General features: G+C 44.7%; 4 protein-coding genes across 5 annotated transcripts in view; all 4 read right to left on the bottom strand.

Annotated features, from left to right (window-relative positions):
• LOC131267128 (27 kDa glycoprotein-like) overlaps positions 1-24,958 on the bottom strand; it is a 38,719-nt gene that overhangs the window by 4,773 nt on the left and 8,988 nt on the right. Inside the window, exon 1 of one of the 2 annotated variants that reach the window (XM_058269905.1) lies at positions 11,327-11,514. The exons of the other annotated variant lie outside the window; for it this stretch is intronic. Within the exon in view, the coding sequence (XP_058125888.1) occupies positions 11,327-11,502 (176 nt within the window). The 5' untranslated portion in view covers positions 11,503-11,514. Of the gene's footprint in view, positions 1-11,326; positions 11,515-24,958 lie in introns of those variants that run through there. 2 annotated transcript variants of the gene reach the window in all.
• Positions 10,354-11,091, bottom strand: LOC131267135 (uncharacterized). Its single transcript, XM_058269912.1, has 3 exons — positions 11,040-11,091; positions 10,809-10,935; positions 10,354-10,722 (listed from the first exon to the last, which is right to left on the bottom strand). The coding sequence occupies exons 1-3, from the start codon at positions 11,080-11,082 to the stop codon at positions 10,518-10,520; spliced, it is 375 nt and encodes a 124-aa protein (XP_058125895.1). The 5' UTR covers positions 11,083-11,091; the 3' UTR covers positions 10,354-10,517.
• Positions 15,217-15,876, bottom strand: LOC131267134 (uncharacterized). The gene is made up of 3 exons (XM_058269911.1): positions 15,804-15,876; positions 15,582-15,708; positions 15,217-15,508 (listed from the first exon to the last, which is right to left on the bottom strand). The coding sequence occupies exons 1-3, from the start codon at positions 15,856-15,858 to the stop codon at positions 15,304-15,306; spliced, it is 387 nt and encodes a 128-aa protein (XP_058125894.1). The 5' UTR covers positions 15,859-15,876; the 3' UTR covers positions 15,217-15,303.
• On the bottom strand, positions 22,119-23,200 carry LOC131267131 (uncharacterized). The gene is made up of 3 exons (XM_058269909.1): positions 23,040-23,200; positions 22,717-22,880; positions 22,119-22,613 (listed from the first exon to the last, which is right to left on the bottom strand). Exons 1-3 carry the CDS (start codon positions 23,195-23,197, stop codon positions 22,489-22,491), a joined length of 447 nt encoding a protein of 148 aa, XP_058125892.1. The 5' UTR covers positions 23,198-23,200; the 3' UTR covers positions 22,119-22,488.

Genomic DNA, 24,958 nt, shown 5'->3' with positions numbered 1-24,958 from the left:
ATTCCAATTAGCTATTTTTGCAAATATATCTTCGATTTTTGGTAGTGGATAGTGTTCTACCGACAAATGCCTGTTGATGACTGCCTTTCCATCCAAGCACAACCTTACACTTCCATCTTCTTTTTCGACTATGACTACGGGACTGGCCCATGACGAAAATCGTACAGGAATTAACACTCCTTCATTTACTAAGTTTTGTAAACTTGTTTCAACTTTCTCTAACAAGGCAAAAGGGACTGGGTATGCTTTGTGAAAAACTGGAACTGCATCCGATTTCAGCACTAAATTTGCTGAGAACCCTTCAATAATCCCCGTGCCATTTACTACGTTGTTAAAACGTTTTTTCATTTCATTTTGGAATTCTTCCTCCATTTTATTTATCGTGAACGCATTCCTCCATTTTGGGAATAGAGTATCTAATGCGTCCCTACCTAGCAACGGACTAACCGACCTCTCTGTAGGTATAACAATTAACTCTAGTCTCGCTTCTTTTTCGGTTTCTGCTAGGTTGACTTTTACGCTAATTATTCCTTTTGGCTTTATTAATTGTCCCGATGCTGACACAAACGAACTTTTCGTTTCACCTAATTGTTCATCAGCGAACAGATTTTTATACATGTCCTCTGAGATTACACTAACACAAGCACCGCAATCGATCTCAAAGTTTATCGACTTTCCTTTGTAAGTGATCGCAATACTTTGTGAAGAAGAAAACTTTTTTTCTCCTTCTATGACATGCAAATGTCCGTTTCTCTCGACACTTTTTATCTCCTTTCTTGCCGAATAACACATTTTCGACACATGGCCGTTTCTTCCGCACACATAGCACTTCCAACTTCTAGCTGGACACGTCGAAGGATCATGCTGCCGACCGCATCTATTGCAATTATTTTGCGTTTTTTTGACAAAATTCGGCACCGCTTTGGTCGACGAACCCTGATGCTGCGCTGCATGACGCTGCTGACGCTGCTTCTGAAATACTCGTGCAACTGTGTGTGTTTGCACTACCGGAACGCTTATCTCGTCGTTCTGCTGCTGTGCGGCCTCCCACGTTCTTGCGATTTCACACGCTTTGTTGTACACTAAATCCGGTTCTACTAACAACCGTTTCCTTAAGTCCTGGTTTTTTAAACCAACCACCATTTGGTCCCTTAGCGCGTCCGACAAAAATGTACCAAACTCACACGATTGCGCTAATGTCTTGAGCGTTATCATGTAGTCGGCAATGGACTGCTCACTTGTCTGCACACATTTATGGAATTTGTAACGTTCGGCTACTACATTCACTTTCGGTGCAAAATGTTTTTTCAACACCTCCACTAAATCGTTGAACGATTTTTTTTTCGGGTCATCCGGAGCACATAACTTTACTGCTACTGAGTACAAAGACGCACCCGCCATTGTCAGCAGTAACGGCACTTTTTTTACTTCCGCAATTTCGTTTACTACGATGAACATTTCGAGACGACTGATGTATTCATCGAAATTGTCTCCTAACACATAGGATTCAATATTTCCTAAGACCCCAGACATTTTAATAGGAATTGACACTTTTTTTTCCTCGTCGCCAGATTGTAACATAACTGATAAGTACTCAAGAGCGTGGTTGGAACGAGACTGACTTTATTTCAAGGATTACAATCTCTTCTACTCTAAGCTTACACCTATACATCAGTACTACTTATACTTAACTTATCACATACACTACAGTGGGATGCCTAACGCATCGCAAAGTCGTGAGTGCGGAGATCTTGGGATCGATTGTAGACGTGTTTTTCCCTATCCATCCTTCGTCAGAATGGCCAAAGCCCGTCAACAGCCAAGTCGATGTCGGCAACGGACGAGGAGCTCCTGTCTATCGCAGCAATTCCCACCAGTGTTAAGACACATCTACCAGAATAACTTGGACAGCGGCGTCTATCCTGGGGTCAACACCTCTCTACGCGGTAGTTTGGCTTCAAGAAGGGAAGATCGACGGGAAGATTCAAAAGAACCAACCACAGATGCTGCATGGTGGTAACTCTTGACGAGCAAAACTTATTTAACCCCGCTTGTTGGAATGACATAGCTACATCACTTCATCAGAAGAACACACCAAGCTCTCTGATGCGTGTCCTGGACAGTTACTTCTCGAAGATAGTGCTACACTTCGCCATCAGGGGTCGAACCAGGGACCAACACTTTGGAATGCTCCACCGGGCCCATTAATTGTGGAATTCGCTGAAGACCTAGTCCCAACCGTCGCGGGACGTACACCAAAGGTGGCGGCGATCCAGGCTGGCATTCCCATTAAGACAGTCCAAAGATAGGTGGAGGAGCGCGCAGTATCGCTAGCAGTTGACAAAACGGAAATTGTGATGAACCTTGAGAAGATTGCAGAACGAGTGGGGCAACCCAGCCGACCAGCCCGACGCCAGCAGGTTGGTAAAATGGGCACACCGAGTTATCCCGGAGATAAAGCCATGGGTTGCAAGAAAATCATGGAAGGGTAAATTTCCATTTGTCGCAGGCTCTTACTGGACATGAATATTTTCGAGAGTGCCTGTTCCTTAAAGGGTTCAGCCAATCCCCCGAACTGCCCTCATTGCGTGGTAGTAGAGAACGTGAAGCACATGCTGTTTCCCTACCCACGGTTCGGTATGTACCGAAACATTAGCGACACACCTTGAAGAAGAAGAAGAAGAAGAAGAAGAAGAAATCAGCGCTCTCCACCACACTCAATGACATGATGCCTGCGGAGCGATCGAACTGGCCTAAGGATTTGCGCAACATCCGTGAACAAATTTCGACGACGAAGACGCCCACCGAGACTTCGAAGCAGCGGAAGCAGAGCTCAACCGAGCCACACATAGACCCTGAAGAAGCGTACCCAATAGCGCCAGCTCGGAAAGGTTTTTATGACGTAGCGATGGGAGTAAATCAGCGGGGGTAACCCGTCTGCTGTATCTCATCGAGACCGTTCCCCAGGACGTGGTACCCCTTGTTTCGCTAAGGATCTCGACAGTCCCTTAGAAATATCCCCTTTCCAAACCCTACCCACACCCCCCTACTTCATACACATTAAATGATAGCGCATAAGAAAACCGGTGTACGTGCGATCACCAGAAGGCGATCGATGATTAAACAAAAATTATACTATTTAAACACGATTTATTCCAAGTAAAAGTCCATTAAAATTTCAAACAATTCTGGACTTGATATGATAAGCAGCCGAAACGCTACACGCTGGCACTACTTCTCGTTAACTGTGTTGTTTTCATTATCCGTCATTTTTGACATGTAATTTACGTAAGAAACAAAGGTATGTTCGAGGAATGGACGTACATTATGGCTCGTAGCCAAGCGGAACAGCGTGTTGTGGAACACATCGTAAACGCTGATTATGTGCGGGGCCTTGCAAACGTTCAGCTTATCCTCGATGCACTGCCTCAGTCCGGAGAAGGTTCTGGTAAGGAAAAACATGAAAAATGAAAAAAGTATAACTTGCGAAAGAAAACCTTTATCAACTTCCATCTTCGATCGTTCATCCTACCCCAATTGAGTTGGCGTCAGGTTTGAAATGTCCCAGTGCTCACTCTGAGCAGCAAACGGAACCACACACTCCTTCACGTTGGCATGCAGGTTGTAGATACATTCCTTGTATTTCGGCTCGGCCAGCTCTGTGAAACGAATTAAGAACGAAGAAAATCACAGAGCATTAGGAGGAATTAAATAAGACATGCGATGCAAGTGAAGTGCGAACAACTTACTGAAGATTATTTCGCCATCATTTTTGCAAACCAGATCAACCGCATCCGGGTACATGCCTGCTACCCCCAGTACGTTGGTGAATACGATATCGTTCAAGCAGGGTTTGGCGGCATCCAGCACATCGTCTAGACACGAACCAGCTCTTCTCAATTGTGGACAGTACCTGATGAGTAAGTGAACTAACATTTACACACTTTACATAGAACCTCGGGAAATACCAAAGAGGCACCAATGGAAGCACGTCGTAACCATACAATTTAACGGTTTACCGGCTTCACCCGAAATTCGTCTCCGTTTACGAATTGCTACACCACTGTACACCATTTGACCTACTTTGGGAAGAATGTGTTGCGAGTCGCGTTGGATATCGTATCGACGTCCGACATGAAGTTTTCCAAGTCAACCGAAGTCTTCACGCATTTAATCGTCGACCCTATTGCCTCCATCAGGGCAACGTAGGCCTCATCTGAGCCACTGTTGTATCGGCACTTCACACGCATGTCGTGCATCCATTCACGACTTATAAACGAGTAGGAACCAGGTAGTTGCATCGCGCGCGTAGCCACTTCATGTACATAAACGAAGCAGATAGTGCGTAAATAAGAGACACTTTCTTGATCAAACGCCTTTCAACATTGACGAAATTACCTGTTAAAAGTGCCAGGACGCCCAGCATAGCCAGTACCGAGAATTTGCTCATTTTTACTATCACGTCACTTGCCTTCGGTGCACTCTGAAAACAATTTTCTAGCACAGCGATCTCAAAGACAACTGCCTGCTGGGACGTTTTATACAGAAATGCGGCCTGTGAGACAAAACAGCCTCAATGCTACAAACGGACCTGACCTGCTGATTAGACTATGGTTCCGCGAACAGGCAATAATGTTTCAGAACGACTCAGTGTGTACATAATAAGTGCTTGTTTTCCGAACGTCTCACATTCCGCCAACATTGAACGTTTAAAAACCGAGAGAAGAAATAAGCTGGTGCATCGCGGCTTGTGATGGCTCGTTCTATGGTGCAGTAAATCCCCTGCTAGTATGCGAAAATTATTTTTCATGTTGGCGTTACAATATAACAATGTCTGGTGCACTGGAAAGGTTATTATATAAGTATTTATATACGTAAGTATCAGATGACAACCACAAAGTATAAAACGTTTCCATGTCCATTCAAGACCGTGGTCCCAGGAATTCCACTCATTGGAATCCCAAGACCAGGAATTCTACTCATTGGAATCGTAGTGCGATCGTGCATGCTTAGATTATGAATTTATGCAGTCATGATACTTATAAGAGATGAGCCGTTCAGTTGCCAAAAGCTCGGGTGTGGGTAGACGGGCAAGTGCGGTGATCGATTGATCGACCCGTGCTGTTGTCCACCTCTACCTAGTGACAGGAGTACGAGGGTGACAAGTTGTTTTGTTTGGTGAGAGTGGTGATAGTGAATGAAAGTTTGGTCCATATTACACGCCGAAGAAAGTGCAGACAGTGGTGTGCTGTGTATACCTGTTTATATGATGCCAAAGAGTTGTATCTCGTCTGGATGGCGAAGCTAGCGAAGAAGAGAGAGCTTTGCAAACAAGCCGAGCTGGAGCGAAGTCGGGCAGGCGACAAGCTAGGCGAGCTGCACTCCGAATCGCTGGCCGAAATCAGCCGACGGACTTCGGCACACTCCCGAGATACAGGCAATCACCTCGGTGAGCAGGAACAGTTGCAACAACAATCCCAGCCCATCAACGCCAGCAAGCGCCGGAGCTCGGAGGAGCTTACTCCTACGTTTGGGGATAATACCTGATGGGATGCCTACCGCTTACCCTTTTTCCCTACTCATCCTTCGACTGAATGGCCGGAGCCCGTCGACAACCAAGTCGTTGTCGGCAACGGAAGGGGAGCTGCTGGCTATCGCATGAATTCCCAGCAGTGTTAAGACAGCGGCGTCTATACTGGGTCATCAAAGTGCCGGTCGGCCATCGTCATACAGGCCACTATGTATGCTGGATAACGCTCTGGAGGACGATCCCTGGGGTCAACACCTCTCTCCGAAGTAGTTTTTCTTTAAGGGAAGATCGACCACAGATGCAGCATGGTGATCATCCTTGACGCGCGAAATGCTTTTAATTCCGCTAGCTGGAAAGACATAGCTGCAGCACTTCAACAGAATGGAATGGAGTGCGTGGAGCACGTGCTGTTTTCCTGCCTTCGGTTCGCAGATGTACGGCTAAGGCTTCTCATCGTCCAACGAGACCTCGCACTCACAATCGAAACGTTGGCGACACAACTTCTCAATAACGAGGCACATCTAAACATCAGGCGCAGGAACGATTCGATGGAACTGTAACACGCCCAGCGCGACTTTGAAGCATCGCAGGCAGAACTCGACGACGTCCCAAGAACCCAGCGCAGGTTGACACAGCGCCATCAGGGATGACATCTTGATGACAGAGCTCAATCGAGCCAGGCACAGGACCAGATAAAGCGTTCCTGAAAGCGCTTATTCCGAACCGAGAAACCGGATCATTAAACAAAAATTAAACTGTTAAAACACGATTTATTCAATGTAACAGGATATTATAATATCAAACAATTTCTGGATATGATCAGCAACCGAAGCGTTAAACGTTCTTGTTCACTTCACACATCGTACACCAATACTGAGTGCTTGTTTTCCGAGCCTATGACATTCAGAAAACATTGAAGACTTTTTAAACCAGAGAAGAAGTAAAAGTTGAATAGCCTAATAAAACCACACAGTAAATATTCCAGGTTTGGTTGTTCCTCCAGCAAGTCCATAAATCTGAGTTTAGACAAATTTGGCTCAGCTAGTTGTTGATCGATTTGTAATTTGTAGAAAGTGATTTAATCTACAGAACCCATATACAATTGTACAGATTGCGTGACGAAATTTTGCTATAAATTTGCGAAAATTATTTTTCATGTTTGCGTTACAACATTCCAATAACATGCCAATCAACCAAAAAGTATCTTCATATATTGAAATGTGGCTTTCGAGCCGATTCATTCTCAAACGTTGGCAAGCAACCTGACCTGCTGATCAGAACTTGGTTCAATGAACACTTTAGGGTGCATGCTGCAGTATTTCACTGGTGTGCGCTTGTTTTCCGATTGTCTGATATTCAAACAACCTCCATTGGTGCAGTAGAAGCCTTATCTTCCTCTTTCATTGCTACCACGAGAGTCTAGCCATAGCGCGCAGCTTCCTTAGCAGGTCCACTTTGGAGCAAGGTTGCGTAAGGTAACGTAAGTTGTGACATTATTGGTGACCGCTAGAGTCGAACGCATACACGCATCAAGGAGAGAGTTGTCAAAACTCACATGCGGATAACCATACCAATGTATATATCTGACCAACAATTATTCATGTAGTTGCAAGAAGCCCTTCCTACTGCACACTTGTGTATAGTCACGAGTCGTGGTAGACTCCTCAAAAGGCGTGTACGAACCATCTTGCATCGCATGCATCGCATTCATGATCGACGACTGAAGACGATTGCAACCTATGATACTACATATTTGAATTCAGCTTACATGATGATCAGACAACGGCCCTGCCATTAGCTTCGGGAAAATTTTCTAAAAGGCACTGAAAGTTCAATACTGTGCGCTTGTTTTTTCACTATCTGATATTCGCATATCATTGAAATGGAGCATGGGGAGGAGGGGTCATGATGGCTGGTTCTAAAACGCAGCACCACCACAATTGTTTATATTTTTATTGCTTCAGGAAGTTACATTTATTGCAATCGTAAGGCGATCGTGCATGCTTTGATTATGAAAACGTATGCACTGATGATGCTATCAAAACAAAGTTTATTCCATGTAAAAGTGCATTACAATTTCAAACAATTCCTGAAATGATATACACTTGCATTAATTTTCGTTGACTGTGTTGTTTTCAATCTCCGTCTCCGTCGGCACGTACTACACGTATTAAAGAAATAAAGGTACGCCAGGATTAATCATGATGGAACAATTCTTTTCGGTCGTTGCACTTACATCGCGGCACGTAGTGACGCTGAACAGCGTGTTATGGAACAGATCGTACACGCTCATTACGTCCAAGGCTTTGCAAACGCTCAATTCACCCTCGATGTACTGTCTCAGTTGGTATAAGGTTCTGGTGAGAAAAACAATGGGAGTATAACTTCGGAATGAAACTACATAAACTTCGATCTTCGATCGTTCGACCTACTCGCATTCAGCTTCCGTCAGGTGTGATATGTCCAAGGTGTAAGTCGCAAAGAAAAACGTTACTAGCGCATACTCCGTCACTTCGTCCCACAGTTTTCCGAAACATTGCTTGGTTGTTGGCTCGGTCAGCTCTGTGCAATAAAAGGCATAAGGAACGCAGGAAATCATGTGGCATTGAGAAGGAGGAAGCAGGACATGCAATAGATGTGAAGCGCGAACAACTTACTGAAGATTATTTCGCCATCATTTTTGCAAATCAGATCAACCGCATCCGGGTAATTGTCCGCCAGTGCCTTGACGATGATGAAAACGTCTTCCTTAAAGTAGGATCTGGCGGCGTTTAGCAGATCGTCTAGACACAAACCAGCTCTTCCCAGCCGTGGGCAGTACCTGATGAGTAAGTGAACGAACATTTACACACTTTCCATAGAACGTCGGAAGCACTTCGTAACCATGCAAGCCTATGGTTTTACCCCTTCACAATCCTAACGAGATGAAAAATTGACTCAAAAAATTGTCACACTGTTTTTAACATTTTTATATAGTTTTTAGTCTGGAACCGACGAACAAATGATATTTTCCTAAGCATTTTAGAATTTTATTGATTAATTGATAGTCAGTTTGCATACGTGATAGTTGTGATTGCAATCAATAATAATTTACCTATAGCAAACACAATTTTGGTTCAATTGCATCGATTCCAATTGTGTCTTTGTATGAATAAAAGTTTTTGAATAAGTAAGAACGTGGTTTCGAAGCAAGTACAAGCGAAATAAACGATTCGCAGTGAAAGTAGAAACAAAACGTGTAACAAAACACTGCCCGAGTTAGACTCGGGCAAAACTGTGAAGGGGTTAACGGTTTCACTTTAAATTTAACTGCGTATGTGATTTGCGACACAACTGTACACCGTTTGACCTACTGAGCGAAGAATGCGCTACGAGTCTCGTTGGATAGCGTATCCACGTCCGACATTATGTTTTCAAAGTCGACTGAAGCATTCGCGCACATCCACGCAGTCTGCATCGCCTCCGTCAGGGCAACGTAGGCCTCATCTGAGTCACTGTTGTCTCGGCTCGTCTCATCCTCCATAATTTCACGGTTCTCGGGCAACTCCTCCATCAACTCACGGGCCTCGAATGACTCGTCCGCAAACGAGTCGGAGCCAGATTGTGGCATCGCACGAGCCACTGCACAAAGTAAAACGAACCAAATAGTGCGTAAATAAGGTACACTTTCTTGATCAAACCCCTTTCAACCTTGTCGTTATTACCTGCCAAAAGCGCCAGGACGCTTAGCGCAGCCAACAACGAGAATTTACCCATTTTTGCTATCACTTCACTTGCCTTCGGTGCACTCTGAGAACAATTTTCTAGTACAGCGATCTCACAGATGTCTGCCTTCTGGGACGTTTTATATACGAATGCGGCGAGACGAAGCAGTCTCCATCCTAGACATGCAAACTGCTCCGCTGATTAGCCTACGGTTCCACGAACAGACAAAGTATGAGTTTTCAGAACGGATCGATGTGTCAATATTCAGCGCTTGCGGATCGCGATGACTCGTCTTTGTCGCAGTAAAATCCCATTGCGAATATTTAAGTATAGTGATTATTTGCTTATATTATAGCACCCACTGTAAAGAACTGAACTACGACTACGTTGTCGTCCTCAACGCGACACCTTGTCGAATCCTTAAGCGTCCTTACGAGTGACGAGAAACGTTGTTGTAACGCTCGCCAAGACTTAGAATATTCTTGAGAAGTTCAATGTAGAGCCGATTTAAATCGGAAGCTTACTTCCGACTAGGCTAGGAAGCCACATCAAGAAATTACTAGTCTTTTTATGGAAAACCTTACAATCGGTTCTGTTCCGATCCGGTCTAAGCCGAGGGTAAATACTATCATAAGGCGTTTGCCTTGAAGAAACAATTCGGAATTTTCGCGAGGAACATAATAATGGGTTGATTCTTTTCTTAATTTTTGATTTTATTTCGATATCCCTCGGCTTCTGCAAATGTTTTGCTTCAATAAACTAAAGAGCATATGCTAGATAGTGGATTTCGCTTCTCAATTCAAATGTGTACATTCTATTGTGAAAATGTGAAAAAAAACATTAAAATTTGGTGGCTTGTGGATACGCCACAAATTTAGACTGTTTATTTCGCCGATTTGGGGGGCCGCGACAGCCGAGCGGTAGCGCCGGTTAGAAAATCGGCCCATGAGCGCCGGGGCTCACCACCTCGACGGCGTGGGTTCGAATCCCAACCGAGACCGGACCCTCCCCTGTACGAGAGGACTGACTATCCACGTACAATAGGGAAACAAGTCTCGTAAGCCCTTTACGGGCAGGCATGACCAAGAGGTCGTTACGCCAAGAAGAAGAAGATTTCACCGATTTACAAGTTCCAAAAGAAGGGCACACTGAGCAGCAAGCGATCGATCATTAAAAGATACTTTTCAGACCCGATTTATTCGATGTATAAGTCCATTTAAATTTCAAACAGTTCCTTCAATATGATGAGCAACCGAAACGTTACACGCTGGCCCTAATTCTACTACACTGTGTTGGTGTCTTTCTTCGTCACTTTCGACATGTACTGCACGAAAGGAACAAAAGCATTGGCGATGAATGTATGTACATCATTGCAGGAATTAAAGCGGAACAACGCGTTGTGGAACACACCGTACACGCTGATTAGGTCCGGGGCCGCGCAAACGTTCAGCTTATCCTCGATGCATTGTCTCAGATCGGAAAAAGCCCTGGTAAAGAAAAATGAGAATACTTTGAAAATGAGAACTTTGGAACGAAACCTACATAAACTTCAATCTTCGATCGTTCGACCTACTCGACTTGAGTTGGCGTCAGGTGTGAAATGTCGCAGTCCTCACTCTTCACAGCAAACGGTAAAGTACACTCTGTCACGTTGTCCCTCAGTTCGGAAATGCATTCCTTGATTTTTGGCTCGGCCAGCGCTGTGAAACGGAAGCCATTAAGAACGCGCAAAATCATGTGGTGTTGAGATTCATGAAATACATGCATTGCACTGTGCATTGCAAGTGAAGTGCGAACAACTTACTGAAGATTAATTCGCCATCGTTTTTGCAAATCATATCAATCATATCCGGGTACATGCCCGTAAATGCAAGTGTAAATTTGTTATCAGCTTCATGCAGGCAGGGTCTGACGGCCTTCACCAGATCGTCTAGACACGAACCAGCTCTCTTCAGCTGTGGGCAGTACCTAATGAGTAAGTGAACGAACATTTACACACTTTCCATAGAACCTCGGTAATTTTCAATGAGCCACCGCACTTCGCAACCATCCCATTTCCGTTTGTGAATTGCTGCACCACTGTGCACCTACTTTGGGAATAACGTGCCGCGAGTCTCGTTGGATATCGTATCGACGTCCGAAATGAAGTGTTTCACGTCGACCGAACTCATCACGCACACAATCGCCGTCCCAATCGCCTCCGTCAGGGCAATGTAGGCATCATCTGAGCCACTGTTTCTTCGGCATATCCAACGGATGTCACTCATAAATGAGCGGGGCCTGGTTGATTCCTTCATAGTTTTACGGGACTCGATCGGCTCCTCCGAAGACGAGTTGGTACCAGATTGTGGCATCGCATGCGCCACTTCATGTAGGAAAACAAAACAAATAATGCGTAAATAGGAGGATTATTCTTGATCAAACCCCTTTTAACCTCCACGAAATTACCTGCCAAAAGCGACAGGACGCCCAGCGCCGCCAACAACGAGAATTTGCCCATTATTGATATCACTTCACTTGCCTACGGGGTGCACTCTGAGAACAATTTGCTAGTACAGCGATCTCACAGATGACTACCTTCCGGGACGTTATATATACGAATGCGGCGAGACGACCAGCCTCAATCCTAAACATTCAACCTGCCCCGCTGATTAGACTACGGTTCCACGGACTGGCAAAGTATAATTTTTCATAACGACTCAGTGTGTCAATGCCGAGGGAACGTCTGACATTCTGACAACATTGAAGGTTTAAACAACGAGAGAAGAAGTGAGCCGGTGCATTGCAATAATTCGCTGTGTGGCTTAGTAAAACCCCATAGTAAATATTCAAAGTGTGGTTGTTTTTCCATATTGCTGCTATCACCAAGAGGACGGTGGTGGAAACTCAAAGCAAACTTAAATCAGAGCCCCAGCATGTTGGACTCTAGGTAAACACGTCGAGCTTTCAGTTCATAAAAGGAATAGGCTCTAGCGAAGATACCATTTCCCCATGTCACCCCATAAACCCCTTTCCCAAGTAAACCTTATTTGATCCTTCGTTAATTAGCTGCTCAAAAGGAGGCTTGACTAAGTGCAATTTTGCCACAACTAAACCGTTCAGAAGCGACAATTGAAGACGATTGCAACCTATGATTCTATATAATTGAAAGCTTACATGATGATCAGACAACGGTCCTCCGATCAGTATCCGGAACATTCTTTAGATCGCCCTATTAGTTCAATATAGTGCGCTTGTTTTCCCATTGGAATTTACGGAACATAAAAATGGAGCATTGAGGGGTCGTGAGAATGATTCATATTCTGAAAAGAAGTAACAACACAATTTTAAATGGTTTTTATTTCTTACACGATTTATTTCACGTAAAAGTCCATCCAAATTTTGTGCTACTCCTGGACTTGATATGATCAACAATCGAAATATTACGCTGGTATGAATTCTCGATGACTGTGTTGGTTTCAATCTCGAATCCATGTATTGTGCGTAAATAATGTTATGTAATTTACAAATGAAACAAAGGCTTGTTCGACGAATAGACGTACATTACGGCAGGATGCCGAGCGGAACTGCATGTTGTGGAACAGATCGTACACGCTGATTAGGTCCGGGGCCTCGCAATCGTTCAGCTTATACTTGATGCACTGTCTCAGTCCGGCGAAGCTTCTGGTGAGGAAAAGAAAGAGAGTATAACTTCAGAACGAAACCCTATATCAACTTCGATCTTCGATAGTTTGACCTACTCAAATTGAGTTTGCGTCAGGTTTGAAATATCCCAGTCCTCACTCTGAGCAGCAAACGGTAACGTACACTCCTTCACGTTTTCCTTCAGGTCGTAGAGACATTTTCTATATTTCGGCTCGGCCAATGCTGTGAAACGGAAGCCATCAAGAATGCACAAAATCACGTGGCGTTAGGGTGATTGAAACAGGACATCCAATGCAAGTGAAGTGCGAACAACTTACTGAAGATTATTTCTCCATCGTTTTTGCAAACCAGATCAACCGCACCCGGGTATATGCCCGTCAGTGCCAAGACGTTTGTTAAATCGTTTTCTTTCAAGCAAGGTCTGGCGGCGTTCAGCAGATCACCTAGACACGATCCAGCGCTCTTGAACTGTGGGCAGTACCTGATGAGCAAGTAAAAGCACATTTACACACTTTCCATAAATCCTCGAGTAATACCAATGAGGCAGCAATGGAAGCACTTCGCAATCATTAAATTTCACGGTTTCACGAATCAATCTGAAAATGAACTTCGTTTGCGAATTGCTGCACCACTGTACTCTGTGTGGCCTACTTTGGGAAGAATGTGGTGCGATTCTCGATGGTGAGGGCATCGACGTCCGAAAAGAAATGGTCCAAGTCGACCGATTCCTTCACGCACACAATCGCCGACACAATCGCCTCCGTCAGGGGAATGTAGGCATCGTCTGAGCCACTGTTGTTTCGGCATATCATACGGATCTTTCCCATAAATATACGGGCCTCGTTCGACTCCTCCATCATTTTCCGGGTCTCGGCCCACGCCTTTGATGACGAGTTGGTACCAGATTGTGGCATCGCATGTGCCACTTCATGTAGGAAAACAAACCAAATAATGCGTTAATAAGAGACACACTCTTGATCAAACGCCTTTCAACCTCGACGACATTACCTGCCGAAAGCGCCAGAACGCCCAGCGCCGCCAACAACGAGAATTTGCCCATTTTTGATATCACTTCACTTGCCTACGGTGCACCCTGAGAACAATTTGCTAGTACAGCGATCTCACAGATGACTGCCTTCCGGGACGTTATATACACGAATGCGGCAAGACGAACCAGCCTCAATCCTAAACATTCAACCTGCCTCGCTGATTAAACTGCGGTTCCACGAACTGGCAAAGTATGATCGCGGCTCAATGTTTCAATACTGAGTGCTTGTTTTCCGAACGTTTTACAATCAGACAACATTGAAGGTTTAAAAAACTAATGAAGAAGTAAGCCTGTGCATTGCGGATTGCGATGGCTCGTTCTATAGCGCAGTAAAATCCAATTGCAAATATTCTAGGTTTGGTGTATTTTCAAGCAATTTCATGAATTAGAGTTTGGAAATTTGGTTTGGGCTGAGCTACGACCACGTTGACGTCCTCAACGCGAACGCTTCTTGAATCCTTAAGCGTGTGTTTTTTTTTTTTTTAACGTTGTTGTACCGTTCGCCAAGACTTAGAATATTCTTGAGAAGTTCTATTCCGAGCCGGTTTACGTCGGAGGCGGAAGAAACTACATCAAGACATTACAAGTCTTTTGATGGAAAACCTTACAATCGGTCGCTCAAATTCGGTGGACCCTATCGCATCTTCGGAAGACCATCAAGCCTCGCAAGTACCGGTGCTAGGACGATCTTGCTGCTGCGCTTGAGGATAATGCATGGTGGGATGTCTATCACATCTTCAAGACCCCGTCAACAATCAAGTTGATGCCGGCATTGTTGGAACAGACGAGGAGCTGCTGGCTATCGCAACGGGGCTCACTCCCCAACAAGGCCACATCTCCCGACGGGTTCCCAAGCGCACCCGTCTCTGCGGCGATCAAACAATTCCCATAAGTGTTCAGACGCATCTTCCAGAATTGCTTGGGAAGTGGCGTCTTTACTGAGCCTTGGAAGCACCGGTCGGCCGTCTACGCGCAGGTCACTATGTATGCTAGATAACGATCTGGAGGACGATCCCTGGGGTCCACACCTCTCTCCACGGCCATTTCCTTTGCTGAAGGGAAGATCGGCGTTGGGACCGATCCAGCTGATCCAGGTGGTTCGGGAGAGAGAAGCTATGGCGTACGGTCGCACCAACAGTATCGACCGTAGATGCTGCATGGTGGTCACCCTTGACGTGCGAAACGAGTTTAACTCCACGAGCTGAAAAGGGATAACTGCAGCATTTCTAAAGAAGGGCACACTGAGCAAAAGGCGACCGATCATTAAAAGATACTTTTCAGACCCGATTTATTCGATGTATAAGTCCATTTAAATTTCAAAAAGTTCCTGTAATATGATAAGCAACCGAAACGTTACACGCTGGCATTAATTCTACTAGACTGTGTTGGTGTCTTTCTTCGTCACTTTCGACATGTACTGCACGAAAGGAACAAAAGCATTGGCGATGAATGGATGTACTTCATGGCAGGAATATAAGCGGAACAACGTGTTGTGGAACACACCGTACACGCTGATTAGGTCCGGGGCCCCGCAAACGTTCAGCTTACCCTCGATGCACTGTCTCAGATCGGAGAAAGCTCTGGTAAAGAAAAATAGGAATATAACTTCGGAACGACACCTACATTAATTCAATCTTCCAACGTTCGACCTACCCGACTTGAGTTGGCAGCAGGTGTGAAATGTCCCAGTCCTCACTCTTCACAGCAAACGGTTCCGTACACTCTGTCACGTTGTCCCTCAGTGCGCCGATACATTCCTTGGTTTTTGGCTCGGCCAGCGCTGTGAAACGGAAGCCATTATGAGCGTAGGAAATCACGTGACATTGGGATGAATGAAACATGACATGGAATGCAAGTGAAGTGCGAACAACTTACTGAACATTATTTCGCCATCGTTTTTGCAAATCATATCAATCATATCCGGGTACATGCCCGCCACTGCCAACGTAGCTTTGAAATTATCTTCCTCCATGCAGGGTCTGACGGCCTTTAGCACATCGTCTAGACACGTACCAGCTCTCTTCAGCTGTGGGCAGTACCTGATGAGCAAGTTAACTATCATTTAAAAATTTTACCATAAAACCTCAGAAATTTCCAATGATCCTCCGCACTTCGCAACCATGCAATTTTGCGGTTTGACGGCTTCACCCGAAGTCGGATTCCGTTAGCGAATTGCTATACCCGTGCACACCTACCTTGGGAAGAATGTGCCGCGAGTCTCGTTGGATATCGTATCGACGTCCGAGATGAAGTGTTTCACGTCGACCGAACTCATCACGCACACAATCGCCGTTCCAACCGCCTCCGTCAGGCCAATGTAAGCCTCATCAGAGCCACTCTTGTTTCGACACACCTCACGAATCCCCCCCAAAAATGTACGGGGCCCGGTTGGTTCCTCCTTAGTTTCAGGGGCCTCGGTCGGCTCCTCCGAAGCTGAGTCGGAGCCAGATTTTGGCATCGCACGCGTCACTTCATATAGGGAAACGAAACAAATAGTGCGTGAATAAGAGAAACTTTCTTGGTTAAACGCCTTTCAATCTCGACGTAATTACCTGCCAAAAGCGCCAGGACGCCCAACGCAGCCAACAACGAGAATTTGCCCATTTTTGCTATCACTTCACTTGCCTACGGTGCACTCTGAGAACAATTTGTTAGTACAACGATCTCAAATTCGACTGCCTTCCGGGACGTTATATATACGAATGCGATGAGACGAGCCTGCCGCAATCCTAGGCATGCTACCTTCCCCGCTGATTAGGCTACGGTTCCGGGAACTGACAAAGTGCAATTTTTCAGAAAGTCTTAATGTGTAAATACTAAGTATTTGTTTTCCGAACGTTTAACATTCAGACAACATTGAAGGTTTAAACAACGAGAGATGAAGTAAAAGGGTGCATTGAGGATTGCAATGACTCGCTCTATGGCGCAGTAAAATCCCATAGTAATTATTCAAGGTGTGGTTGTTTTTCCATATTACTGCCATCATCAAGAGGACGGTGGTAGAAACTCATACCGGACTTAAATCACAGCCCCAGCATTTTGGACTGTAGGTAAACACGTCAAACACTCAGTTCATGTACGGAATAGGCTCTAGCGAAGATACCGTTGATACATTTCCCCATGTCACCAATTCTAGCCATCGCCGCCAGTAAGATGGAACCTTATTTCTGCGAGCTGGACTTGGAAGTTTTTACTATTAATTGGACGCACCTTTTTTGGAATCACTTTCCCTTTAACGACTTAAAACGGCTCGAACCTAGGAACGCAAACGGACCTGCTGATAAACAACAATTCCTCGATCAAGTAAGGGACGGTTCACTATCCCATGCGGAACGCTTGTGCTTAGAGTAACAAAAGCAAGTTTGTTTTCAGATTAAAGCAAACGCACTCTTAAACTGCGGACATCCTTCACCTCATTTATCCTACTACTCGTCGAGGATCTGTATTATGATGTGAAGTTGTAGAAAGGAGAAACAAAATTTCGCAAACTTTTGTTTGATAAGGCAACCGCTGAATGATCTGACGAAGCTACTTCCAAAATCGCTTATTATCGTCCAACTGATCCAATTTCCACCTTTTAATAGTAGCATCTTAACAATTCCTTCTTTGGTACGTCTTGGTTGTCCCTTTTTAATTTAAAAGTGGCTTGCAAGACGATTCAGTGTCAAACCTTGGCATTCAGCCTGATCTGCTGACCAGAAGACGCTTCAGCGCTTGGTTTCCGATCGTCTGATATTTCTGATCGTCTGACAACATTCTAGTGGACCATTTTAGGTCATGAGGAATCTTTCAAAAACACCGTAACATCACCATGTGGGGTTCCGGAAGTTGAGTTGTTTTCATTAGATTAAGATAATCGTGCAAATTTGATGCTAAAACGTTGATGATACCATCCAGACACGGCTTATTCCATCTAAATGTGCATTGAAAGAACAAGCAATCATTAATCTTTGAAATCTCAAAGAGAATGCTAGTCCCACGGAGGAGGCCGAATATTCTGCTAGTTGGCTACCATGAAATCAGCAATAGAACCGCTAACTGCTGGAAGTCAAGCTTTCCAGTGTCAATGCGTATTTTGGCCCACCATTGCTGCAGTAGGAGCCTTCTCTTCCTCTTTCATCGCTACCACGCGAGGCTAGTCATAGCGCGCAGCTTCCTCACTCCACTTTGGAGCGTGGTTCTAGGTAACGTAGGTTGTGACATTGTTGGTCATCGCTAGCTTTGAACGCAAACGCAAACATACTCACGAGTCGTGGTAGACTCCTCATGAGGGGCATACGTTGATGTAGGAAAACGAAGCAAACAACACATTATGTTAAACCTTTTCCTGAGCAAACCTTATTTGATCATTCGTTAATTGATTGATTGATAAGTGCAATTTTGTCACAACTAAACTGTTCATGATCGACAATTGAAGACGATTGCAACCTACGATTCTGTATATTTGTAAGTTTACATCATGATCAGACAACGGTCCTCGGATCAGTTTCCGGAACATTCTCTAGTTCGCCCTATTAGTTCAATACTGTGCGCTTGTTTTCCCATTCTTTGGAATTTACATTAAAATGGAAGCATTGGGGGTCGTGATGAATAATTCTGAAATGCAGTAACAACGGAATTGTTCATGGTTTTTATTTTTTAAACGGTTTATTCCATGTAAAAGTCCATTAAAATTTTAAACAATTCCTGGATTTGATATGATCAATAACCGAAACATTACACGCTGGCATGAATTCTCGTTGGCTGTGTTGGTTTCAATTTCGAATCCATGTACTGTGCGTCAATAATGTGTTGTAATTTACAAATGAAACAAAGGCATTTTCGAGGAAATGACGTACATTACGGCACGAAGCCAAACGGAACAGCATATTGTGGAACAGATCGTATACGCTCATTAGGTCCGGGGCCTCGCAATCGTTCAGTTTATCCTCGATGCACTTTCTCAGTCCGGAGGAGGTTCTGGTGAGGAAAATAATGAGAATATAACTTTGGAAGGAAACCCTATATCAGCTTCGATCTTCGATTGTTGGACCTACTCAAATTGAGTTTGTGTCAGGTGTGAAATATTCCAGTCCTCACTCTGAGCAGCAAACGGTACCGTACACTCCTTCACGTTGTGCCTTAGACACATTTCCAATATTTCGGCTCGGCAAGTGCTGTGAAACGGAAGCCATTAAGACATTATGCCCGTTAGTGCCAATACGTTTGTTAAATCGTTTTCTTTCAAGCAGGGTCTGTCGGCCTTCAGCAGATCGTCTATACATGAACCAGCTCTCTTCAGCTGTGGGCAGTACCTGATGAGTAAGTTAACCAACATTAACACATTTTTACACATTCCATAAAACCTCGAGTAATACCAATGAGGCAGCAATGGAAGCACTTCGCAATCATGGAATTTCACGGTTTAACGATTTCACCATTTCAAATTGAATTCCGTTTTTGAATTGCTACACCACTGTACACCGTGTGACCTACTTTGGGAAGAATGTGGTGCGATTCTCGATGAAGTCGACCAATGCCTTCACGCACACAATAGCACCCCCCCCCCCCCCCCCCCCTCCCCCTACAACGGGTTAGAACCAGGTTGTAGCATCGCACGCGCCACTTCATGTTGGATAACGAGTCAAATAGTGCGTAAATAGGAGGATTATTCTTGATCAAACGCCTTTCAACCTCGACGTTATTACCTGCCAAAAGCGTGAGGACGCCCAGCGCACCCAAGAACGAGAATTTGCCCATTTGTACTCTCACTTCACTTGCCTCTGGTGCACTCTTAAGCAACGGATAGACACAGCGGGAATCGCACGAATATTCCCGCCAGCCAGCGAGAATCCCGCTGGACGACGGGAAACTACATATGAAGAAAACGGATTTCGTTCCCGCTATGTTTAGAAAATGCGAAACTACGACCTGGCGAGAACGGACGCAGTTCCTTAATTGAAACGTTTCATGAAAAGTTTCATTCGCTTGCTACAACAACGTCGGTATAGGCAACGTATATAGATGCGCCCGATGTTGTTGGAGAGAAACCAAAATGTAAGTAGTCTTCTACGCAAAATTTTGGAGGAGGAACTCAACAACACCATTCATAAACTTTATATTTGATAATGATTCACAATTCCACTTTTACCTGCCGCCAATTTGAATCACGTACGAGGGTGGACCCAAAAGTAACGGGAATCGGGTTGTAGGGAGAAGAGGGGGGAAAGGGGATCGGGTTCAATATTTTTTTTTTACATCTTAACATGTTCTTGATAGGAATGCAAAGTTTCGTTTCTGTGAGTGCATCCGCTAGTCTTTGAGATTTTTTTCAGTGTAACGGTTTTAGTTTTTTCGGCGATTTTGTGAGATGGCCAAGTGGAACTGAGGCCAACCTCGTTCTGGGCTCACCACAGCTTCAAAACCGGACGAAAATGTCTCAAAAATCAACAATCTTGTTCAGCATTTGTTCCTCCATGATGGAAAAATCGGTGTCATGTCAATTTTGGTCAAAAACTGCCTCACGGACAGCGCTTTGTGGGCAGGTGCGTTGTGGTGGTCTCAGTTCCGTGGAAGAACCAGTCTCGCCACGGATCCGTCGTTTTCTTCCTGCTGTTTTCCCTCAACATCTTCAAATCTGCAGGGAGGATTTTTTAAGTTTATCCATTATGGATAAAACAATTCTGAATAAGATTGTTGATTTTTCGAACATTTTCGTCCGTTTTTGAAGTTGGAGGGCGCCCAGAACGAGGTTGGCCTCAGTTCCACTTGGCCATCTCACAAAATCGCCGAAAAAACTAAAACCGTTTCACTGAAAAAAAGCTCAAAGACTAGCGGATGCACTCACAGAAACTAAACTTTGCATACTGATCAAGAACATGTTAAGATTTAAAAAAAAACTATTGAACCCAATCCCCTTTCCCCCTCTTCTCCCTACAATCCGATTCCCGTTACTTTTGGGTCCGCCCTCGTAAACAAACTAAAACGTAAACAAAGCTTCACTTTGACAGATCGGACGAATAAGCTCGTTCCCGCTGGATATTTTGTCGAAACTGGGCTACTTTTTTCCGTTCCCGTAGAATAGTCTTGAGTAGTTCAATTTTCAAGAGCCGTTGGAAGTCGGGGGCGGAAAAAATCACCTTTATGGAAAACCTTACAATCGGTTCAGTTCCATTCTAATCCAAGCCGACGTCGAACGAAACACTATTGTAAGGCGTTTACCATAGAGAAACTGGAGGAATAAGACGTTGATTTATTGCTTCACAAGTCTCCTTAAGGTAATGTCTGAGAACATCCACGTGCTCAGTACTTAGATGGGCATTATGAAAGAATGATCATGGAAGTCTGATTTTACTTTAATATCCCTCGTCTTCTGCAAACATTTTGTTTCTATCAACTGAAGAGCATATGAGAGTTGGAGGTTTTCGCTCTAGAATTTAAATGTTTACACCCATTCTTATTATTTTACGTAGTTTTATTGCTATAATTTCTCAGCGTGAGTCCGTTAAAGCGTATGCGACTTTTCCGTCTAACTCCCAAGCGTTATGCTTGTGTAACCGTCTGTTTAAACATTCGCAAGCCATTGAGCAACGATCTTTGCTTATCGTTCCTTCTATGCTATCCTACGCATTACCTAAATCTCTACCGGTGCAACGTGTCCTTCGTCCGTTTTCTTTGTTTATTTAGCATCACGATTGCAATGGTTACCGATAACATCATCGATAACCGCCGTTTCTTTACGCCCTCGTGATCGCTTTGTCATAAACTAACAAATAGTATAAAAACGATGACGTTCTATACGTAAGGATGCTAGCTCTTCAGCTCATCAAATGTGGGATTCGATGATAGCCTAGCCCTAACCGTCGCGGGACGTACACTGAAGGCGACGGCGACTCAGGCTGGCATTCCCATTACGACAGTCCAGAGATAGGTGGAGTCGCTGGTGGAACGTTGAGAAAACGGAAATTGTGCTGAACCATGAGGAGATAGTAGGACGAGTGGGGCAACATAACCAACCATCCTGACGCCAGCATGTACGTAAGATGGGCGCACCGAGTGATCCCGGAAATACATGAATCCCGATAGTCCCTCCGGAACATTCCTTTACCCTACCGCCCCTTTCCTCTCCCATGATAGCGCATTAAGAAACCGGGGTAAGTGCGATCGCCAGGAAGCGATCGATTATTAAAAACAAATGAAACTATTACGACCTCATTTATTCGATCTAAATTTCCATTAAGATTTCAAACAATTCCTGGACTTGTTATGAACAGCAACCGAAACGTTACACGCTGGTACTAATTCTTCTAGACTGTGTTGGTTTCATGCTCCACCACCGTCGACATGAGCTGTACGATGGCAACAAAGTTATTGCTGAGAAATGGATGTACATCGTCGACGGCAGCCAAGCGGAACAACCTGCTGTGGAACAGACCGTACACGCAGATTAGGTCCGGGGCGTCGCAATAGTTTAGCCTATTCTCGATGCACTGTCCCAATTTGGAGAAAGCTCTGGTGAGGAAAAATGGAAATATAACTTCGGAACGAAACCTATATAAATTTCAATCTTCGATCGTCCGACCTACCCCATTTGAGTTTCTGTCAGGTTTGAAATGTCCCAGTTGTCACACCCCAGATGAAACGGTACCGTACACCCCTTCACGCACAGTTTGGAGATGCATTCCTTAGTTTTTGGCTCGGCCAGCACTGTAAAGCGGAAGCCATTAAGAACTCGTAAAATCACGGGGTATTGGGATGAATAAAATACATGCATTTCACATGCAATGCAAGTGAAGTGCGAACAACTTACTGAACATTATTTCGCCATCGGTTTTGCAAACCAGATCAACCGCATCCGGGTACATGCCCGTTAATGTCAGTACGTTGGTTAAAAAATATTTATGCAGGCAGGGACTGAATGCCTTCACCAGATCGTCTAGACATGAACCAGCTCTCTTCAGCTGTGGGCAGTACCTGATGAGTAAGTGAATTTTGTAAATGTTACACTCTTTCCGTAGAACCTCGAGAATTTCCAATAAGCCACCGCACTTCGCACTCATGCAATTTTACGGTATAACGGCTTCACCCAAAATTCGTCTCCATTTACGAATTGCTACACCACTGTACACCTACTTTGGGAAGAATGTGCCGCGAGTCTCGTTGGATATCGTATTGACGTCCGAGATTAAGTTTTTCACGTCGACCGAAGTCATCACGCACACAACCGCCGTCCCAATCGCCTCCGTCACGGCAATGTACGCATCGTCTGAGCCAGTGTTGTTTCGGCACATCGCACGGACCTCCCCCATAAATGTACTGGTCCCGGTCGACTCCTCCTTAGTTTCACGGGACTCGGTCGGCTCCTCCGAAGACGAGTTGGTACCAGGTTGTGGGATCGCACGCGTCACTTCATGTAGGAAAACGAATCAAATAGTGTGTAAATAAGAGGCACTTTCTTGATCAAACGCCTTTCAACCTCTACGTAATTACCTGCCAAAAGCGCTAGGACGCCCAGCGTAGCCAACATCGAGAATTTGCTCATATCTGCTATCATTTCACTTTCCCATGTTGCACTCTGAGAACAGTTTGCTAGAACAGCGATCTCACAGACGACTGCCTTCTGGGACGTTATATATACGAATGCGGCGAGACGAACCAGACTTAATCCTGAACATTCAACCTGCTCCGCTGATTAGACTACGGTTCCACGAACTGGCAAAGTATAATTTTTCATAACCACTCAGTGTGTAAATACTGAGTGCTTGTTTTCCAAACGTGTGACTTTCAGACATCAAGGTTTAAAAAACAAGTGAAGATGTATTGCGGTGCCTTGTTCTATGGCGCAGTAAAATCCCAATGCAGATATTCCAGGTGTGGTGTATTTTCAAGGAATTCCACGAATCAGAGTTTGGAAATTTTACAACTAACTTGACAATTTATAATTCGTAGTACTCGATTTAGGCTATAGAACACATTGTAACGAACTGGGTTACGGCCGAAGTGCGAATGTATCTGATCTCAACACAATTTTACTTTCGTAATTTTCTGATTTTTTTTAAAATTCCCTCGTCTTTTCCAAATATGTTGCTTCTATAAACTAAAAAGCATATGCAAGGTGAATCTCGCTCTAGAATTTTAATGTTCACATTCATTGTTATTCTTCTACGTAGTTCTATTTCTATACATTCTTTGCATGAGTCCTTTAGACCGTACGTGACTTCTCCGTCCTACCGTCTGTTTGAACATTCGGTGGCCTTTGAGCAACGATATTTGCCATGCTTTGCGCAGACGTCATCGTTCCTACGCATTGCCTAAACCTCTCGTTACCATGGCAACGTGTCCTTCGTCCATTTTCTTTGTTTCTTTTCCCAATTGCGATCGTTACCGAGTACAACGTCGATAATTGCAGTTTCTTTACGCCCTCGTGGTCGCTTTGTCCTAAACTTACAAACAGTATAAAATAATCCCATATCAAACAAAGAGCGCAAGCGTTCAGCCATCGTAGGCATCCTGGGGATTTTATCAAGGAAATTTACGAGGCAGCCAAGGTTCTTAAATTCGGTGGACCCTATCGCATCTTCGGAAAACCTTCAAGGCTCGCAAGTACCGGTGCTAGGTGGAACTTGCTACTGTGCTTGAGGATAACGCATGGTGGTATTCTACCACATCTCCAAAATCCCGTCGACAATCAAGTTGATACCGGCATTGCTGTAACAGACGAGGAGCTGCTAGCTATCGCTACGGGGCTCAATCCCCACAAGGCAAGGCATCGAACTCACATCCACGACAATAGTGAGCCCCCTCAGTTGTCACCGAAGCTCGGACTTCTTGGAGGACTTGGAGAGATCGAACTAGGAACGAATCGATGCTGAGACGACACGAAGCGACGAATCAGCAGGAACTTCAAGACGCCCAGCGAGACATCAAAGCAGCGGAAGCGGAACTGGACGAAGTCCCAAGGACCCAATGTAGTTTGACCGAGCGGGAAAATCAGGCCCAACACCGACGCCATCAGGGATAACATCTTGATGGCGTCTTGATGACTCGATGCA

Source organism: Anopheles coustani, chromosome 2, assembly GCF_943734705.1.
Source record: "Anopheles coustani chromosome 2, idAnoCousDA_361_x.2, whole genome shotgun sequence".
NCBI lineage: Eukaryota > Metazoa > Arthropoda > Insecta > Diptera > Culicidae > Anopheles > Anopheles coustani.
The sequence above is the reverse complement of the archived record's forward strand: the minus strand, read 5'-3'. Positions and strand labels throughout refer to the sequence as shown.

What these genes read in the sequence shown, in the direction of transcription:
- LOC131267135 (XM_058269912.1), bottom strand. Translation starts at nt 11,082, where the DNA reads ATGATTGATATGATTTGCAAAAACGATGGCGAATTAATCTTCA. An exon ending in CGATGGCGAATTAATCTTCA is followed by an intron (nt 10,936 to 11,039) that starts GTAAGTTGTTCG and finishes TCCGTTTCACAG; the next exon opens with CGCTGGCCGAGCCAAAAATC. An exon ending in CTGACGCCAACTCAAGTCGA is followed by an intron (nt 10,723 to 10,808) that starts GTAGGTCGAACG and finishes TTTCTTTACCAG; the next exon opens with GGCTTTTTCCGATCTGAGAC.
- LOC131267134 (XM_058269911.1), bottom strand. Translation starts at nt 15,858, where the DNA reads ATGTACCCGGATATGATTGATATGATTTGCAAAAACGATGGCGAAATA. An exon ending in CGATGGCGAAATAATGTTCA is followed by an intron (nt 15,709 to 15,803) that starts GTAAGTTGTTCG and finishes TCCGTTTCACAG; the next exon opens with CGCTGGCCGAGCCAAAAACC. An exon ending in CTGCTGCCAACTCAAGTCGG is followed by an intron (nt 15,509 to 15,581) that starts GTAGGTCGAACG and finishes TTTCTTTACCAG; the next exon opens with AGCTTTCTCCGATCTGAGAC.
- LOC131267131 (XM_058269909.1), bottom strand. Translation starts at nt 23,197, where the DNA reads ATGTGCCGAAACAACACTGGCTCAGACGATGCGTACATTGCCGTGACG. An exon ending in CGCGGCACATTCTTCCCAAA is followed by an intron (nt 22,881 to 23,039) that starts GTAGGTGTACAG and finishes CTTACTCATCAG; the next exon opens with GTACTGCCCACAGCTGAAGA. An exon ending in CGATGGCGAAATAATGTTCA is followed by an intron (nt 22,614 to 22,716) that starts GTAAGTTGTTCG and finishes TCCGCTTTACAG; the next exon opens with TGCTGGCCGAGCCAAAAACT.